At 44.5% G+C, this 16867-nt stretch overlaps 2 protein-coding genes across 2 annotated transcripts; one reads left to right on the top strand and one right to left on the bottom strand.

The window, feature by feature from the left end:
- Positions 1–2018: 2018 nt before the first annotated feature.
- LOC119446041 (DNA repair protein RAD50) lies at positions 2019–6260 on the bottom strand. Its single transcript, XM_037710359.2, has one exon. The coding sequence runs from the start codon at positions 6154–6156 to the stop codon at positions 2239–2241; it is 3918 nt and encodes a 1305-aa protein (XP_037566287.1). The 5' UTR covers positions 6157–6260; the 3' UTR covers positions 2019–2238.
- Positions 6261–6375: 115 nt separating this feature from the next.
- Positions 6376–16476, top strand: LOC119446050 (SREBP regulating gene protein-like). The gene is made up of 6 exons (XM_049663853.1): positions 6376–6632; positions 6850–7006; positions 7816–7967; positions 11403–11516; positions 13074–13208; positions 14238–16476. The coding sequence occupies exons 1-5, from the start codon at positions 6531–6533 to the stop codon at positions 13179–13181; spliced, it is 633 nt and encodes a 210-aa protein (XP_049519810.1). The 5' UTR covers positions 6376–6530; the 3' UTR covers positions 13182–13208; positions 14238–16476.
- The last annotated feature ends 391 nt before the right edge of the window (positions 16477–16867 follow it).

Here is a 16867-nt window from a genome sequence, read left to right on the forward strand (position 1 = left end):
TTATATAAAAGTAACAAGTGGGATTTTGCGAGGTTATGCCACTGTTCCGCAGTAGTTGCCCCATATTTCACTGTGCTGTACGATTCTTAAAATGTGGACACAAATACTGTTCCATAAAGTCTGGCACAGCTGAGAGCCTATCTTCGTTAGAGAGCTGGGCCAGCACAATGTATCCTTTGCTACGGTATAACCATGATCGACTGACTGATTATGATAAGTAGGCGCACCACCACTTGTACCACCAACGAAATGCAAGAAAAAAAATTTAATCAAACATAAGTGTTATATTATCCCAGTCCTGAATAGCAAGTCAATCAAATTTTACTGTGACAGCAGTTAAAATATTGAAGCTGTGTTTGCAGTCTCCATCCATTCTTCGTGTTATGGCGTCATCAGTATCGCATCACTATCAGGTGTTATCTTCAGCTTTGCCATAAGGCGAAGGAAGACAAGAGTTATGAAGATCCAGTGCACATGCTGAAATCCACAGGAAGCGAAGCTTTTGTAAAGCTGTTAATTGCTATACAACTGCCGATATTCTGCACTGCATTTTACAACATAGTAATTACATGCCTGCTTGACATGATGCGGCAACCCCCACCACATAAATGCGGATTACAGTCTCCGGAATTGGCCTACTTTGTTACTGCACTATCTCCAGCATCAACCCATTGTACTTGTTGAGACAGTGACGAAGCAAACACACCACAGCATCAGGAAGAAAACATAAAGGTTTGCTGTCTTAAAAGAAATTATGCACTCGAAGGCATTTCTTTGGCATCTGTTTCAGTCAGGATATTTAGGTACTATAAGTTGCTTCACTGCGACTAAATATTATTCATTACTGTGGTGCAGCCAAAGGATCAGAGGCAACATTTTCTTTATCTACGGTGCCAGAAAGCTCATTTACCACATTCTCTATTTCATGGTATTCATTGCTGCATTTTTCAGAATTTGCACCGCGATTGGATACATGCTTTTTCTTTGCTCTCTTGTAATATATTAAACATGTAGCATGCCAAGCCTCTTGCTTGGCTAACCTCTCCACCTGTCAATAAAATTTCTCACCAGTGCGCAGGCATTTTGACATACTGGTTGACATATGCGGTTTCCGGAATAAGCAATTTGTGTGCATGGTGGGTGGGCTTTGCAATGAGAATAACGTAACATGGTAGGGCGTGTCCAAGAGACTATTGACCTAGGCTTGCGATCTGGCATGACGCAGCAGCAACATTTTGAGCAGTTAGCTCACAGCAAAATGCAAAGTATATCTTTTTGTTTAATACTGTGTCCTCAAGAAGATGGTGGTGTTCGCTGCAGAGTCCACTGGTGTCACAGTAAATGTGCTCAGAAATAGCAGAATCACGGAAGCCTTCTCTTTAAATATGAATTTAAATGTAGACACTCTCTTTCTGCCTTGATTAGCCTCCCGAAGCAACATTTCTTCCCTGCCTTGTCCCATACCAGAGCTGAACCGCCTTACGTTTACGTCATTAACATTTACCTCCTTTTCTTTCTTCTCATTTTGCTGCACGACGCACTCCCAGTTAGACTGCACTAGAGGGCTCTTTAAGTCAGTGGCAGTATTGCCATTGGTGACATTGTAGGCAATGCATCTTACGTGTGTGTCTTACGTCACTTGTGTGTGATCTCGACTCTGGCCAGAAGCGAGGCTCCCTTGAGAAGAGCGTGCCGGCTTCTCTGTGAAATTTTGGCTGTTTTTCACTCCATGCACCTACATGATACTTTGCAGACACAATTTCCACTGCAGGGTCCCCATGCGCCGCGTTCGTCTGCTTGCAGTGCCCAAACCTGGTGAGAGGCGCTCTGAGGATTCAACTATTATTAACACAGTTCTATGCTCACTATATAAGCCTGAAAGAAGCTCTAAAAATATTGTATTATATCAAGCTCAAGATATTTTAAAACCATAAAGTAGTCTTCACAACATCCACTTGCTTCTTAGCAATCCAGACTCATTTCGTAGTCCTTAAATTCACTGAAAAATTTCCAAAATCTGAAGTATATGTCGTGTTTAATGGCTAAGGCACAGCATACAAATTAATTTACAAACTAAGCATGAGTCCTTTTATAATAACAGCTATAACAAACAGCTTTGCTGCTCTCTTGAACACACTCACATCCCTACAAGCGTAACATGGGTCACTCACAGGGTCACTCATTTTTATAAAAGTCTTGTGGAACACAACTGCTTGCAGGATTTATCAAATCCACAGGCTACATGATGGTACTGAGTCGGCACTTATGCAGGCGCGAGCAGCCATCATCGGACTTTTCAACCTTGTAGAAGTACTCAGCGTAACCATTGCGCTCACTCAGCAGCCGCATGAACTCTTCGTCGTGGGTGATGACAATCATCTGGAAGTTTCGTTGGCTCATACGTGCCTGCACGATCTTTCCCAGTGACAATGCGAGGCCGCGGATGTTACTTCGGTCCAGGTTTGTGGTCGGTTCGTCCAAAGCGAGTATGCCGCAGTTATGGCAGAAGTTCTCTGCAAGCGCGAGCCGAATTATTAGTGATGCAAGCACCTTCTGCCCTGCGCTACAGCGACCACGCATGTCCTGTTCCACCTTTCCCTTCACCATGACCACCCGGTAGTTGTAGGCACGGCGAGAAGACTCGAGGCCCTTTTCGTCGGTATCGGTCCTGATCTGGATGTAGTCAATGTCTTCGCCACAGTAGGTGTCCTGCCAGAGCTCCTTGATGACTCGGTTGATGTCCTTCATCTTCTGCTCGTGGTACTTCAGTACGGCATAGTTGACAGCTCGATAGTACATGTCAAGGTCCTTGCTGATGAACTCCTTTACGTGCATCTCTGTCAATGCTTTCATGTACTTCTTTCCGGCATCCTTGAAATGACCGCTGAGCTCCTTCTTAGCAGCATCAATCTTCACCCTGAGCTCGCCTTGCCGTATCTCCGTTGCTCTCTTGTCCCTCTTGAGCTTCTCAATCTTTTCTGCAATCTTCTGCTTCTCAGCATCGACGTTGCCCAACCCGGAGCGCCTCATGTCATCCCTGATTTCCGCCATCTTGTCTACATGCAGCAGCTTCCTCTTCTGGAGTTCCTTCAGATGCAAATTGTCATTTAGCTCGCGCTCTCTCAGTTCCTGGCGTGACAGACCTTGCTCTAGGCGTCTCACAAGAGCAGCCTTTTCTTCCTTCTCAGTTTCCAGTTTCTGGCCGAGTTCCTTGAGTACCTCAAGCTTCTTCCTCACATCTAGCAGCCTCTGGGGGTTTCCGCTAGCACTGTACTCTTGGATCTTGTCAAAGTGCTTCCGAAGGTCCTCCATTTCTAGCGCACGCTGGCTGACCTCTGACCGCAGTCTGTCCAGCAGGTTCTCCGTCTCGCCCACTGCATTGCTTTTGACCGTTTGTGCCTTGTCCAGTCGGCGTTGGTGCTCTTGCAGCTCTTTTCTGAGTTCTTCCAAAGAACTCTTTAGTGTCGCACTTTCCGACTCCAGCTTAGTCTTTTGTTCATGCAAAATTGACTCCTCCTTCATCTTAGACTCAAGTCTCAACTTTGCACTCTGAGCATCCTTGAGAGACATGTCCAGGCTATGGAATTGCTCAAGCTTGGAACGGCAGGCATGCAGGTTCTTATCCCATGCCTTGGCTTGGCTTGTGAGGTCCTGTATTTCAGAGAGAATGCTTTCTGTGGACTTCATGGAGCCCAGCTGTTGCATTCTGGGCGACTTGGACGCCAGGCTGCGTCGGAGCGAGTTTATGTCAAGCTCCAGGCGATCAATGCGCTCGGCTTCACTTGCCATGGAATTGGCCATAGCCAAGTCAAACAGGCGACTATCCAGAATCTCTTCCTCCTTGCCTAGCTGAGTTTCCAGGGATGCTCGCTCTGCTTTCAGTTTCTCAATCTTCTGCTTCAGCTTCGGAATGTCATGAGTCCTCAACTGTGCCATCTTTGTTTCATCACCTTTCAGCCGTTGCATGGCATTGAAGAGGTTTTCCTTCTCAGAGATATCGTCAGTTTTTTTTTTTGTCTCCAGCGGGATCGTGTTGATGCTCCTCTCCAAGTCAGCAATAAGCTTCGCAGCCAATTCTATCTGATCAAAATCTCGTTTACAAAGAGGGCAGCATGGTTTAGCCTTCAGAGACTTAACATATCTTGTGTACATGGCAAGGCTACCACTCAGTGACCCAGTTTCTTCACGTGCCTTTTCAATGAACTGACTCAGGTCACTGATACTTTCATCCAAGTTTTCAGAACCACAGACCGCAACAATCTTTTTCCGGCTTTTTTCATACTCGCCCTCTTTGTTTCTCAAGTCATCAGCATGCAACTTAAGCTGCGCTTCCAGAGAGCTCTGTTTAGCCCGAAGCTTGCTTACTGTGCTCCGGAGGCAGCTGACATCGCTTTCGATTTGTGCAGTCTTTTCTTTCACACGTTTGCCATAGTCTGATGTGGGCATGCTGCCTAGAAGCTCTACAAACTTCTCTTTGTTCTCTGTCATAAGCGATTTAAGGTCACCAGATTTCTCTTCAATGTCATGTCTGATCCTCTCGAGCTCTGCTTGTTCTTTACTGAAACGTTGGGCATTCAGGAGGTCTGCGTTGAGTTTGTCCAGCTTTACCGCAACTTCATCTTTCAACGTTTGGCTGCTGTCAATCTTTTCTCTCAGACCTTCTCGTGTGTCCTCCCCTTCAAGAGCCCTGATCTCCTGTCTGAACCTCTCGATCTCACTGTTCAGTGTTCGCACCTGTGAGCTGTAGGTCTTGGCATCAAGGAGTTCCTTACGAATCCTCATAATCTCCTTGCTGTTCTCATCAATGCTCTTTCGCGCAGATTCCAACTTCTGCTCGCACTTTGACTTTTGCTCTCGCACGGAATCTATACTTCCCTGCAGGGCCTTTTCCCGTTCCTCACTTTCCTGCTTAGAGTCCTCGAAGCGTCTTTGGGCTTCTTTCTTTTTCCTGTCAAGTCCAGCCAGGACAGCCACAACTTTGTCCTTGAGAGAGTCACTCGACATGAAGTCAATATTGAGACATTGGTTCTTGTTCAATCGCTCCAACTTTGCCTCGACTTTCTGCGATGTCTCCTGCACAGCTTGTTGTTCGCTCTGCAGATGACCCAATATGGGCAGCAGCTTTTTGTGTTCATCGCTATTCTTACTCATCAGTGAGGACGTTTCTTGCAGGGCTGTCTTTTCCTTCTCGAGAGATGCTTTGTCCTCCAGCATCTGTACTTCAAAGTTTTCTATCTCCTGCTTCAACTGCTCTTCGGAACCAGTGAAAACATCTTTCAGGTTTACCGTGATGCGCTTTATCTCATTTTCTGTGTACTGAAGCTGCTCCTTTTCTGCGGAGAGCTTTTGTTGAAGGCTTCGTTCTTTGTCTAGCTTGTCTTCAAGTGCCTTCCAAGCAGCGCTCAGTGGTTCCAGGCTTTCCTGAATATCGCTTATCGTGCTAGCACAGTCTTCAAGGCGCTGCTCGGACTTGGTGATCTCTTCCTCGTATTCGTCAGCTTTCTCTTTGTTCGCTCGCAGATACTTGATGGTTTCCTTCATCATCTTCATACCGTTTGTGTACTCAATTTTCTGCTTACGAATTTGCTCCAGTGCCTTTATGTATTGGGTGGCTGCGAATATGTTGTCAAACTTGGTCTTAAGCGCCAGTCCTTCCGAGAGCGGCCAGTTGGAATCCGTCTGGTGACAGAAGATGACGTTCTCTAATATGGCACGCGGGACACCCAACAGTTCGATTACAGTGGCACCGACATCGAAGCATCTCGGCGTAGCAGTGGTTCTCGTGCCGTCTTTGGCGTACTGCACAAGAGCAGTGTCGACGGTCTTGAATGAAGTATTCGTCTTGTTTTGACGCAAAAGGAAACTTCGCGTCAACACGTTCGCGCAGCCCGTGACGTCGATAAACTTCAATTTAATCTGGGCATTCACCTCAGTCTCACGGTTGAGCTTGGGGTCGTGGATGAACACTTTGCCTTGACCCGGAGGCAGGTCCCCCGTGGTCGCATTGCGCAGACACTCGATGATGGTCGTCTTGCCCGTGCCATTGCTACCCAATATGAGCGTGAGCGGTGAAAAAAACGTCATAACTTGCTTGTCGGCTTCTTGCGGACCGAAGCTCCTGATGCCTTGAATCTGTAGCTTTTCAAGCATTGACATTTTGAGGCAGTAGGCAACGTCGCAAAAACAAAACTAACCACCGCCTAGCAGGCGAGAGCCCATGCACGTTCCCGCGCAAGCAGAAGCGCTCGAATCGCCGGCTTGTTCCCCACTTGCTGTGACACGCTTCTGGCTACAGCTAGTCAAGCCACAAGCCAACTTCAGCCTCAAGTCACATCTAAGCCAGGTTGAAGACAGATGGAAGCCATCACCAGCCGTCTGTTTCTAAACACGGAGGGCTCCGAGGGCTGTTGAGGCGTACGGTCGGGCCTATGGGAACGCTACCCGTCTCATAGCGATGTGCGGCCGTTGCGGGCAGCGAACAGCTGCGTTAAAAATTATGCTGTGGCCAACGTCACCGAAGGCGTAATTAAATGGTGACCAAAGTCATTGTAAGGTTCCTGAAGAAGAGGATTGTGCTTGCTGTCATCTTCTGTGTGTCGCTTCTTTACTGCTTATCGTCGCTCTTAACAGAGGTGGGTCACGGTCTGCTACCTTCTCGTGTTCACGGCCACTGTTATGGCACCGCGCCTTGCTACTCATCTGACTCGGAGAAACCTTTGAGAAAAGCTCTAGCGGCAGCATGGATGCATGTAACGTTACATCCGCCGGTTTGTTTACACAAGGATCGGATGGGACAGTTGTGAGGCCTACACCAGTGCGCCTTATTTCCTCGTGTTATTCTGGTTTCAGGACTCGCTAGGTGTCGAAACGAACGAAACTCTTGGAAAGATTTCTCTTCCACCGAGCTCCTTCAAATGGCATCTTGATAAAGAAAAGAGCAACTCGAGTGCCCCCGTTAGTTGCAGAAATTCGGTACAAGGAAAAGTCCTCGTAGCAGATGACCGAGGTAAGTAGAGCTCGTCGGTCATGATCTGATTTGGGGGCTGTACTTGTTGGGATGGAGAGTTTTAATGTTGTCGAGTATTTGCGTAAGCGTCCCGCGAATGAACGGCTTCTCAAGCGGCAATGGACGCTTTCGCTGCTGAGGAAGTGATTCGTAACGATAATTGACTAATGTAAACAAGCAGCTTGTATTTGAATCGGCGTCGTGTATTCTAAGAATGCCCATGTTTGTGTGCATGATTTGCGCTTATAATATTATTCTCCGAAATTCAAGAGGTAAGATACAAAATCTGCTTACGTGGTGTCGGAACTAGTCACTTGTGCGGCAAGGAGATGTTATGGGCGTTAATTGATTTACAATGCGACGTGAGGCGAACGCCGCTTGTGTGCTTGCCCGTAGCAACTTGGCAGTGAATGCGCTGTGCCTGTACCTCGTGATTCACTTGGTGCGACATACACATTTGCTACAAGAGAGATTCAGTTGAACAAGTAAAAAAAAAGAAAAGAAAGTTACAGTGAACAGTTTTCTTGTGCCTCAAGCATGCTTGAATTCAGGATGAACTTTCTTTTTTGTTTCTTCAGCAACATTGCTTTGTACACATTTTTAATGCATTGCCCTTGTCAATGTGAAATTAAAATGCCTTCAACATAGCAGTGCACGTCTTTTGCAAAATGATCGTTTTGGATGCGGTACTTAACCTAAAGACAAAACACAAATGTGCAGAGCTTGTCGGACACAGGCCTACATTTCATAGCTTGTAGCCAAATATGAATACTGCCTTTTTTTTTTTTTTAATGGTGTCGACCTTATAGGTTACGTCTGCCAAAGATCAGAGGTTGCATCAAATGGCTGTTGCATTGCTGAAGCTGCCAGCACACGACGCTACTGCTGTGATACGTGCCAGCCCAATGGTTGCTGCAGCATCTACGAGTACTGCATCTCCTGCTGCATGCATCCACAAAAGGTGCCAACAACCATTGTTAGCCGTTTGCACATGATACTCGACCTCACTTTGCCAGATAACACCTCGTCACTTGTCATTCTTAAAAGGTTTGTTAGAGATACACTGAAGGAAAATATTAAGTATAGCCAAAATAATGAACTGCACTCTCAGTGCTTCTAAGTATTCTGTATTAAGAGATGGCTTAGCCACAGAGAAAACAACTGTTGATGACAGCACATCTCTTTGTATGGGGCAGATTTCTTAGTGTTGCCTTCAGTGATTCAGAAGAATAGTGCAAACAGTGCAGCATGAAAAGGTAAATCAGTGAGTTCTTCTTTAGAAAGCTGCATCATCTTTAGCTGGATTCTTATGTTCAAGTGCAGTGCAATTATTTTCTTGCTTTCAGTGGTTGTTCAACATAATGACGCGTCGCGGGATCATTTCATGGCCGAATTTCAATAAGGGCAGAATGCAAGAATACTCTTTTACTTTGATTTAGGTGCAGGTTGAAGAACCCCAGGTTGTGGAAGTTTATCTAGAGCCTCTTTTGACGTCTCTAGTAGCCCGTGTGTTGCTTTGGGATGGTAAAATAGGATGTCTACCTTGAGGAAGAACCTGGAGTTTTCAGGGAGTTTTGTCAGTTATAGAAAATTTGGAGCAAAACTGGGAATTTTCACTGTGGTTGCTTTTAATCAGGGTGGTATGCCAGAAGGAAGCGATGTTTTCAAATGAACTGACACAACCTGCGAATAATGGTGTCTTTTGCTAGTTCTGTAAACGTGAGCCTGGTTGGGTAGCTGGAATATCATTAAACATTTTACATGTGATGAAGTGAAATCTCATAGTTTATATCCTACCTTATTTGCAACATATTGGCAGTGTTTTTTGAAAATTATGGACTGGCATAGTGTAACTTGGCGACCTGTAAATTACTATTTCTTGTGCCCAATCCTCCAATGTCATAGACTGTTGAGAAATTTTCATGAAAACAGTCAGGGAAAACTTGAACAAATCAGGGAATTTTAAAATGCCAATGTAGTAGGTGCCCTGTTAAGTCATGTGATTTGAATTGCTTAGTTAATATTAATCATAAGTAGGACACCATAAGATGCCACAAGAGCTGATTCCATAGTTGTGCAGTGGTAGTGCCAATCCTTTTCCAAATTTGTCATTCTCTTAATTATAAATAGCTCCATTCTGTTCTCCAAATGTAACACATTAGACATATTGTGAAATGATCCACGTGTTCAGCTTGACTTAATAGTTGTCTTCCGTTTTCCTTTGACCCTTGCAATACTGAGGAGGATCCAAAAAATTTATTAAAAATCCTATACGTTCTCTACAGAGGACAGCATACTTTAGCAACGATACCATCGTACTAGACTACCATCCATACCATACCAGACTACCATCTTCTGGCTTTCTTGCTCCATCATATGTGTGTATTACAATGAGCCAAGAGCTAAAGATGAGCAGTAAATTACTTGTAGCCTGCATTGATTAAAGAAAATGTTTCATGATTTTGTGTATATCAGCTACATACTTTGTAAAGGAATTAGCAGGCAGTGCTGTTCATCCACTCAGAAAACTTATTTCAGACGACCAGTTTTCACAAGTTTGGAGTTCCACAGGTTATAATAATCCAGGATTAGTGAATTAAATGGAAACTTGACATGGACAAGTGCCAAAATGCAAGTGCTGAACTGGCATGTATTCGCCTGCTCATTTTAGCGTGGACTGATAAACTGAATGCTAAGGACAAAGACGTCACTCAAGCCTCATCTGTCATACCTGCGTGCCCCACGATAATTCTTCACCTAACACTTGTGAGACCAGTTTTCATCAGAAACTGCCTTTAGAAGGCGCAGCCTGATAACATTATCTGTGGCTTCTGTACTTTATATAAGCACATTTATAAGCTCTGGTTCTCTTTGTTTCTGTAATCTGGACACTTCATTAATCACTTTCTGTAATCGGGACACTTCGTTAATGTATGAATGACTCCAAGTGAGCCATCAGTGACAAGAATAGGATTGAAAACTGTTAAAGGGACGCTAAAGAAACAAATTATTTCGTCTGTGTTAGTAGAGTAGTCTTCTGCAATACCAAAAACGCCACTCTTAGCACAAGAAGAGGCTTGGTAAATTGCAAAAGGCGCGAGTAAAGACAGCTGGCGATGCCGCCTCGGAAGTTCCCGTACTTTCTCGCCATGACGTCATGGATTTTGATGGCGTCTGCTAGGGCCTCATTAATCGTTTATCGGCAAAGATAGACTTCATCGTGTTCTAATAGAGCTAAAGGTTGAAGGGGCAAGTTTCAAGAACTTCTACTGATCCAACACAGTCGAAATACGGTTTCACTAAAAAAATAGTTTTCAGAGAAAACTTTATCAGTATAAATTGATTTCATGTTTGTCGTTAGTGTCCCTTTAAGAAACGGTGGCATTGTGCCACAGGATGTGAAGTTGCAGTTTCAATCAACCTGCTGCAGTTGTTCAATGGCTATGGCACTGTGCTGTTCAAAGCACAAGGTCCCGGATTCGATTCCCCGCTGCAGCGGCCGCACTCCGATTGGGGCAGAATGCAAAAAACCGCTTGTGTACTGTTCTTTGGTTGCACGTTATAGAACATTGTGTGGTCGACGTCAATCCTAAGCCCTCCACTGTGCAGTTCCGACGCGTTAAATCCCACAGTTAAGATTCCTGGTTAGTTCCAATCCCTGCCTTGATAGCTGCATGTCTTGCGCGTCATAAGCAGCCCAATCTGGTCTTAAAATATTTTGGAGCCCTCCAGTGGTGGCATCAGCTGTAGATTGCAGTGCACGTTTAGGGCTTACATCTGTTCACAAAACAAACAAGGACAGTGCACTGCTTGCCAGAGTTTTTCATACTTGGACTGTGATTGTCTGCTGTGATTGTAAGTGATTGTAATATGAGTAGTGGGTTCAATATTCTGAAACTACACACTTGAGGATGAGGGATGGTATAGTGGAGGGCTCTAAATTAATTTTCACGGTTTGGTGTAGTGTAACCTAATCCAAGTAGGCAGGGCATTGTTTTATTCCAATCCCATTGGAATGTGGCTGCCCCGGCCAGGATTCAATCCCGCAACTTTGTGTTGGAAGCACAATTCCATTGCCAGTACCTTGCCTGACATTCATGTCTAGCCATTATGACTCAGGGCCCAAATGGTGATTACTGTATTTTACTTACAGAAATGAAATAGTAAATGAATCTGGCAGTTTGTCCACATTTTTTTTTTTTTCTGTGGAGTAAGTAATCCAAAGAAAGTAAGTAGCCCAATGAAATTCAGGTTTATTATTTAATTAGTTGCTTGATAGTACATGTATAGCGTCTGCTGGCCTACTTTGTGTTTTTATGCTTGTTTCTTTTTTCTTTTTCCATTCTTGTCCCCAAGTGGTTGTTTCTTGAATGCATCATTTGGCTATCGCATGCAGATCACAATACTGCAGAAGATCCTAGGGAAAGCATCGGACACTTTCAAAATGTTGGTGGCATCCATCACCGACCATTTTGAGCTTTGCCTCACAAAGTGCAGGACGTCGTCTGATGTATGTATGGCTCTCCCTTTATCTCTGGGTTGAGCTGCTTTGAACTGTTTAAACCCCTACCTGTTCTTTTCTTAAATACTTTCCATGTGATTGGTGACAATCGGCAAGCCCCTTTCTTCTTCGTCCTACAGTGGACATGAGTATAGGCTGATGATGATTATTATTGTGCTGTCTGCCACAGGCAACTTTTAAAAATTCTGTGTGGTCTAAAAAAAATACACCCGTTAAATAAGCTGCACCCCCAATTGCAAGTGAGTCATAAAGGAAAGAAAACAAAACAACTGCACACGTAACTTATGCAGATCACTGCACGAAATAGGCTTCTATATTTTACAAATAGAGTCTGGAACAATTGCTGGCACACAGTGAAGCTCGAGAACCAATTTTCTTGTGCTTAGTTCACTCCTCACCTATTAGATGTTGCCGTGTCGTGCCGCTTCACTTCAGCACAGAGCACACTTATACACAGATTTTGCTTTCAAGTTTGCATGTAGCCTGCACTCTCATGTTATAAAGTTTTTTTTTTTTTTTTTTTTCGAGCTGGTTATGGAAGTAGATTAATGGACTGTGGCATACATTGTGCCACATGGACCCTATCAACAGATTCAACACCTGCATAAGAAGTCAACGCATACACGCATGCCATTTACGTAGGCTGGAGCAAGTTACCTCAATTACTGTGGTGCAACGGTTGATACATTTTCTCAGCAACACAGCTGCTGGGCCTCAGCAGCCCTTAAACATTTCAAGTTATTGCATAGAAAGGCGTGTGCAATCAAGTGGATGAAGAGCTTGCTGCGGACAGAGCTCGTTATTGATGTATAAAAGCACGAAAGAACTTGGAGAAGAGCCTAACGCTGATTGTCGTAAGCTAGAGATTGCTCTTGGATGAGTGTTGCCATCGAGTGATTGGTTGAGAGGTTGGAGAGTGATTGCTCAAGTGGACGAGTGATTAGCAAATCACCGAGGCAACATTATGTTTCAAGCATGCTGTTGCTTGTGTGACCTTCCACTCGGCGTAAGTGGTGCTGGTTGAAATGCGGCGCAGCTTAGATTTAGGTGCACGTTAAAGAACCCCAGGTGGTCTAAATTTCCGAAGTCCCTCACTACGGCGTGCCTAATAATCATATTGTGGTTTTGGTACGTAAAACCCCATAATTTAATTTTTAGTCTTAATTATTCGAAATTTCCCTAGTCTGTATTTTGTGCTGTAGATGCAGTAAGACAACAGTTGCGGAATTTTTCAGTTCTATGCGTTCTACCACTTGATGATAATACAGGGCATATGGTGCTTTTAACACATAGCACATTTTGATTAGTTGCATGGTCTAACTGGCCATCACCTGTAAAAAACGAAGTAAAAATGAAATATAGGTACAGCACCAAGTCAGATTGGTTATGGCTCACATCGGCAAACATTGCATAGGTGTTCTGGTACAAAACAGTACTAAGAAATCACAGGTCAAGGCTATTGTCCTCTTACAGTATGCTGAATTGGACTTGTGCTGGTGGGGATGATGCTTATGATGTGCATGTGTGTCTATGCTTTTGCGACAGAGTGTTCATCATGAGAACTCGTACCGTGATCCCAAGGCGAAGCATTGCTACGCCGACGAGCCACCGGGTCAGCAAGTGGCAACACGAAGCCAGCTAATGAAGGAGTAACTGATTGGCTGGTGACTTCATTGTGGACACTCGTGTTTTTTTTTTTTTGTTTTTTTTTCTGCGGCCTTGCAATTCATAACTGCGGGCGATCTGCCCAGCTCGCTAGCCAAGCATATATGTTCTTGCGTTGTAGCAGTGGACTGGGCTTCATTGCGTTCTTGATGTGACAAACCTGATGGGGAGGCACGAGTAATAGTTTGGCATGGTGCTTGGGTGAAAGGTTGGCATGCCTGGTTTGTTGGAAAGGGATGATGCAATCAACACATAACAGCAGTTAAAATGTTGCACTAGCATTTATGCACAATAGCTAGTTTGACCTCACTACCATTATTACTTGCTCATTGTAGCTGTCACACCGCAGTTCTTTGACCCGGTGAAGTAGAGGAACATAAGATTTGCAGTATATTCGCACATTCAGTTCAGCCTTTCGTTGTCGTGGTAGGAAGGTTGGTTCTGAAAGTTCAACTCTGTGCTCCAAAACTGTTGCCCTGTACCTGTTGCCTTTGCAGTTTGTGTGCAGCCCTACTGGTAAGTATGAGAACTGCGCTTTGAGACATCAGTTTTGAAGTAGTATTTCTGAATTGCACTGGTAATGAAAGAAGACGCTCCTTGGCAAATACACTGCACTATTTCTTACGGGGCCAGGTGGTTGTTCGTAGTTGTGTGGGCTGTGTTTGCAGCAGTTGTTTAGGCCATGTTGGCTCTTGTTACTCCGATGGCACATACCTGGGAACCTTGTCCAAGTGACTGAATGGTGCAAAATAGCACGAGGGTATTCTGTAGTCATCATTGCTAATGTTCAGCTTGCCAGTGATATACCAGAGAAACTGATTGGTTGGAGGCTCATCACATGACATGTTTTAGCATTTAGGTATCACTCCATAAGCCCTTTCGTCCTTAGCAATGCAGCAAAAGCTTTACTACTATTATCAGACATTTGTCATGCATGGCTGTTCTCAAGATTAACAAAAAAAATGCTAGATATCCAAATACGCTAAATTCACATACTGGAGGAATTACCCACTGCAGTTGAAAAGATGGCAGTTTTCTTTTTTTGTTGTGTTTTTTTTTTTTTTTTTTGAGCTCCGAACTTGCTCCATCTTTCAGATTTGCACAGCATTTTTTTTTTTTTTTTCACATGTCTGCAGTGGCTGCAAGTGATTGATTAATTCAGCTTTTCACTGCCATCTCCCAATCTCCTGGGTAGTTCAGATGGTCTTGTGACAACTCTATAAGTTCAGTGGCCCCAAGTTTGATTGCCAGACTCCAGGGCAATTTCTTAATAAATTGGCAAGTTTGCTTTTTTGAGGACGCGGGTGCACTGATGGAACACTCATTATCGTCATATGCTGAGGGATTATTTTAACTAACTGTCGATTGACAAGCCTGGGCTTGTCGGCCATAAACTGAGGGACGTATTTTAACACACAACATGCTGATCTTGTGGCTGTGATGGTAGTGTTGAAGTTTGGGCGAGTTCGTGACTTTCACTCTCTACATGTGTGTGCAGAGAGTGAAAGTCACCTAGTATGTGTGTCACTCTAGTATGTGTGTGCTGTGAACATCATCGAAGTGAACACTGTGGTGAGTGAGGCTCATTCACAGGACAGGTTAAGCAGGGAATATGGCATTAGCGCTTTTAGATACAAGTGTCCTTGTTCATGCTTCGTTGGAGGTGGAGACCAGTAGTCATCAGTGTGGTAGCCTTTGCTTTGCATGGGCCTGGCATGGTTCCCGTCCCGACTTGCTTTTGTAGAGTAGTCATTGCATCAGGCCTCACTTTGTGAAATGGGTTCACTTCTTGTCTCGAGTGAATTCTATGTACTATAATAGCAATGCCTTGTGGGCTTTATTTGTGCGACTCAAGAACTGTCTTCTTTAAACGGTAGGCCTGTTTTTTGTTTTTCATTTTTAGAAGTGTCCACTAAATCGGTACAATTTGCTATGGTATGTGAGTAGGTCTTTCATTGGCCTATGTCGGTTGAATTTTATGTACATAGTGTTTATTTGGTATTGTGTAAACTCCTGTACAGCTCACTGTAATGGCTCCTCTTTCGTACGCTACGATAGTCGTGTACTTATGTTCCAAGCTTCTGTCAGGATGCCTCCGGCTACATGCTCCTTTTTGCGGTAACCTTGTACTAGAGTGGAACCTACAGCATCTGCTCTGACCTACTGTACTACTGACCTGCTCAGCGAGCAGAACGCCAGCGCGCCTGTTCTATCTCATATTTCTGCCACTACGAGCCTTGTGGCGCTACTAGTTAGCCCACCTGTGCCGCACTTTTGCTGTCGTTGGCTTGCATCAAGCTGCGATGTTTGCGTGGGTATGCACTTTGTACGACAAAGAAAATGAGCAAAATCGACAGTAATGCCGCAGTGCTGCGTGCCTTTGTGCAAATCACGACATGGTAAGACACCTGGCATGTGCATTATATTGAGTTCCCGGTTTATGCACGTGCGTGAAAAAAATGGATCAAAGCATGCAGTTTCCAGAAAGGGCGAGGCTGCCCTAGTGTTATTTGGCTGAGCCGTGCTCCCTCAAGGGCTGCAGAAGATAGCGCCAACCTTTCCTTTTCCAAACGAACGCTACATGCAATAAATTGTTCACGTACGAGATGTGCTTACTCGTACCTTTATTTTCACTCAGTGGCATTTCCCGATTTCCTTCACTGCCGGTGTCAAATTTGCATTGCGAGCATGCGGCCCCGTAGAACGCCGCTAGCTGAGCAGGTCATACAGTAGGTCGTGCCAGAGACTGAGCAGACAACACAAGTTGGTTCTTTATTCTATGACAACACTGTGACCGGAAGGGAGGCTTGGTTTCCCACGTTTACACCCCTTTTTTTTGGGGGGGGGGCTCACGTCTGGTGTAGTTTATCCACCAGTGCTAGATTCTTGTAAAACGGAGTATAGCTGAGGGGTGTTTATTATGCAGGCCACACACCACCCTCTTCGTAGTTATAAATTACTAATAAAATTTAGTACCTACTCGTATCCGGTGCTCCTGTAAGAAGGAATGTTTTCAGCAAGAACTGTGTAGGAGGTCAAGGAAGTGAGTGATGAAATTGCTTGATGCACTATGACCTGCGCCGAAGTGGGCTCCAATGCCCTGCACACAATTGTAATGTGTACATTTGTTGTCATTTTGTGTTGGGGGTTTGTATGTTTTTTATTGTGAATATTGTAGTCAGCTGGGGGCCTTTATGCCTGTATATAGCGGCCTGTCTTCGTATTTTGGAGGGAAAGGGTCTCACTATCAATTAAAAAAATTAAATAAAGATGTTTACACTGTGGTGTGTGTGTGTTTGCTTATTCGATTGCGGGGGCTCACTGTGAAAGGAGTTTTGGTCCAACCTAGTACTGTGAAACACAGCTGCCATGACCAAAAAGATAAGTACATATTGTTCAATAAGCAGGTGCACCCAGGGAGCGGTAACGTCTGGAATTGGTGTATGAGAAGTGTTCAGAAACTTTTTTTTTTCCTAATGTGCACCTGCGGAATTTTTCTTTCATTGCTGAACACGGCTGTTGCGTGCAGATAACGGTTTCATTCACGGCGCACTGATGTTCATTACAGCTGTTGATGCGCCAGTTGCAACTAAACGGCTGTGACATAATACCTAGTTGTGATACCGAAACCGAAAGTAGCTTCACTCCGCTGATGCGAGTTTAAAAGCAAAAGT

Source organism: Dermacentor silvarum, chromosome 3 (genome assembly GCF_013339745.2).
Source record: "Dermacentor silvarum isolate Dsil-2018 chromosome 3, BIME_Dsil_1.4, whole genome shotgun sequence".
NCBI lineage: Eukaryota > Metazoa > Arthropoda > Arachnida > Ixodida > Ixodidae > Dermacentor > Dermacentor silvarum.

What these genes read in the sequence shown, in the direction of transcription:
- LOC119446041 (XM_037710359.2), bottom strand. Translation starts at nt 6,156, where the DNA reads ATGTCAATGCTTGAAAAGCTACAGATTCAAGGCATCAGGAGCTTCGGT.
- LOC119446050 (XM_049663853.1), top strand. Translation starts at nt 6,531, where the DNA reads ATGGTGACCAAAGTCATTGTAAGGTTCCTGAAGAAGAGGATTGTGCTT. An exon ending in CCTCGTAGCAGATGACCGAG is followed by an intron (nt 7,007 to 7,815) that starts GTAAGTAGAGCT and finishes TCGACCTTATAG; the next exon opens with GTTACGTCTGCCAAAGATCA. An exon ending in GCTGCATGCATCCACAAAAG is followed by an intron (nt 7,968 to 11,402) that starts GTGCCAACAACC and finishes TATCGCATGCAG; the next exon opens with ATCACAATACTGCAGAAGAT.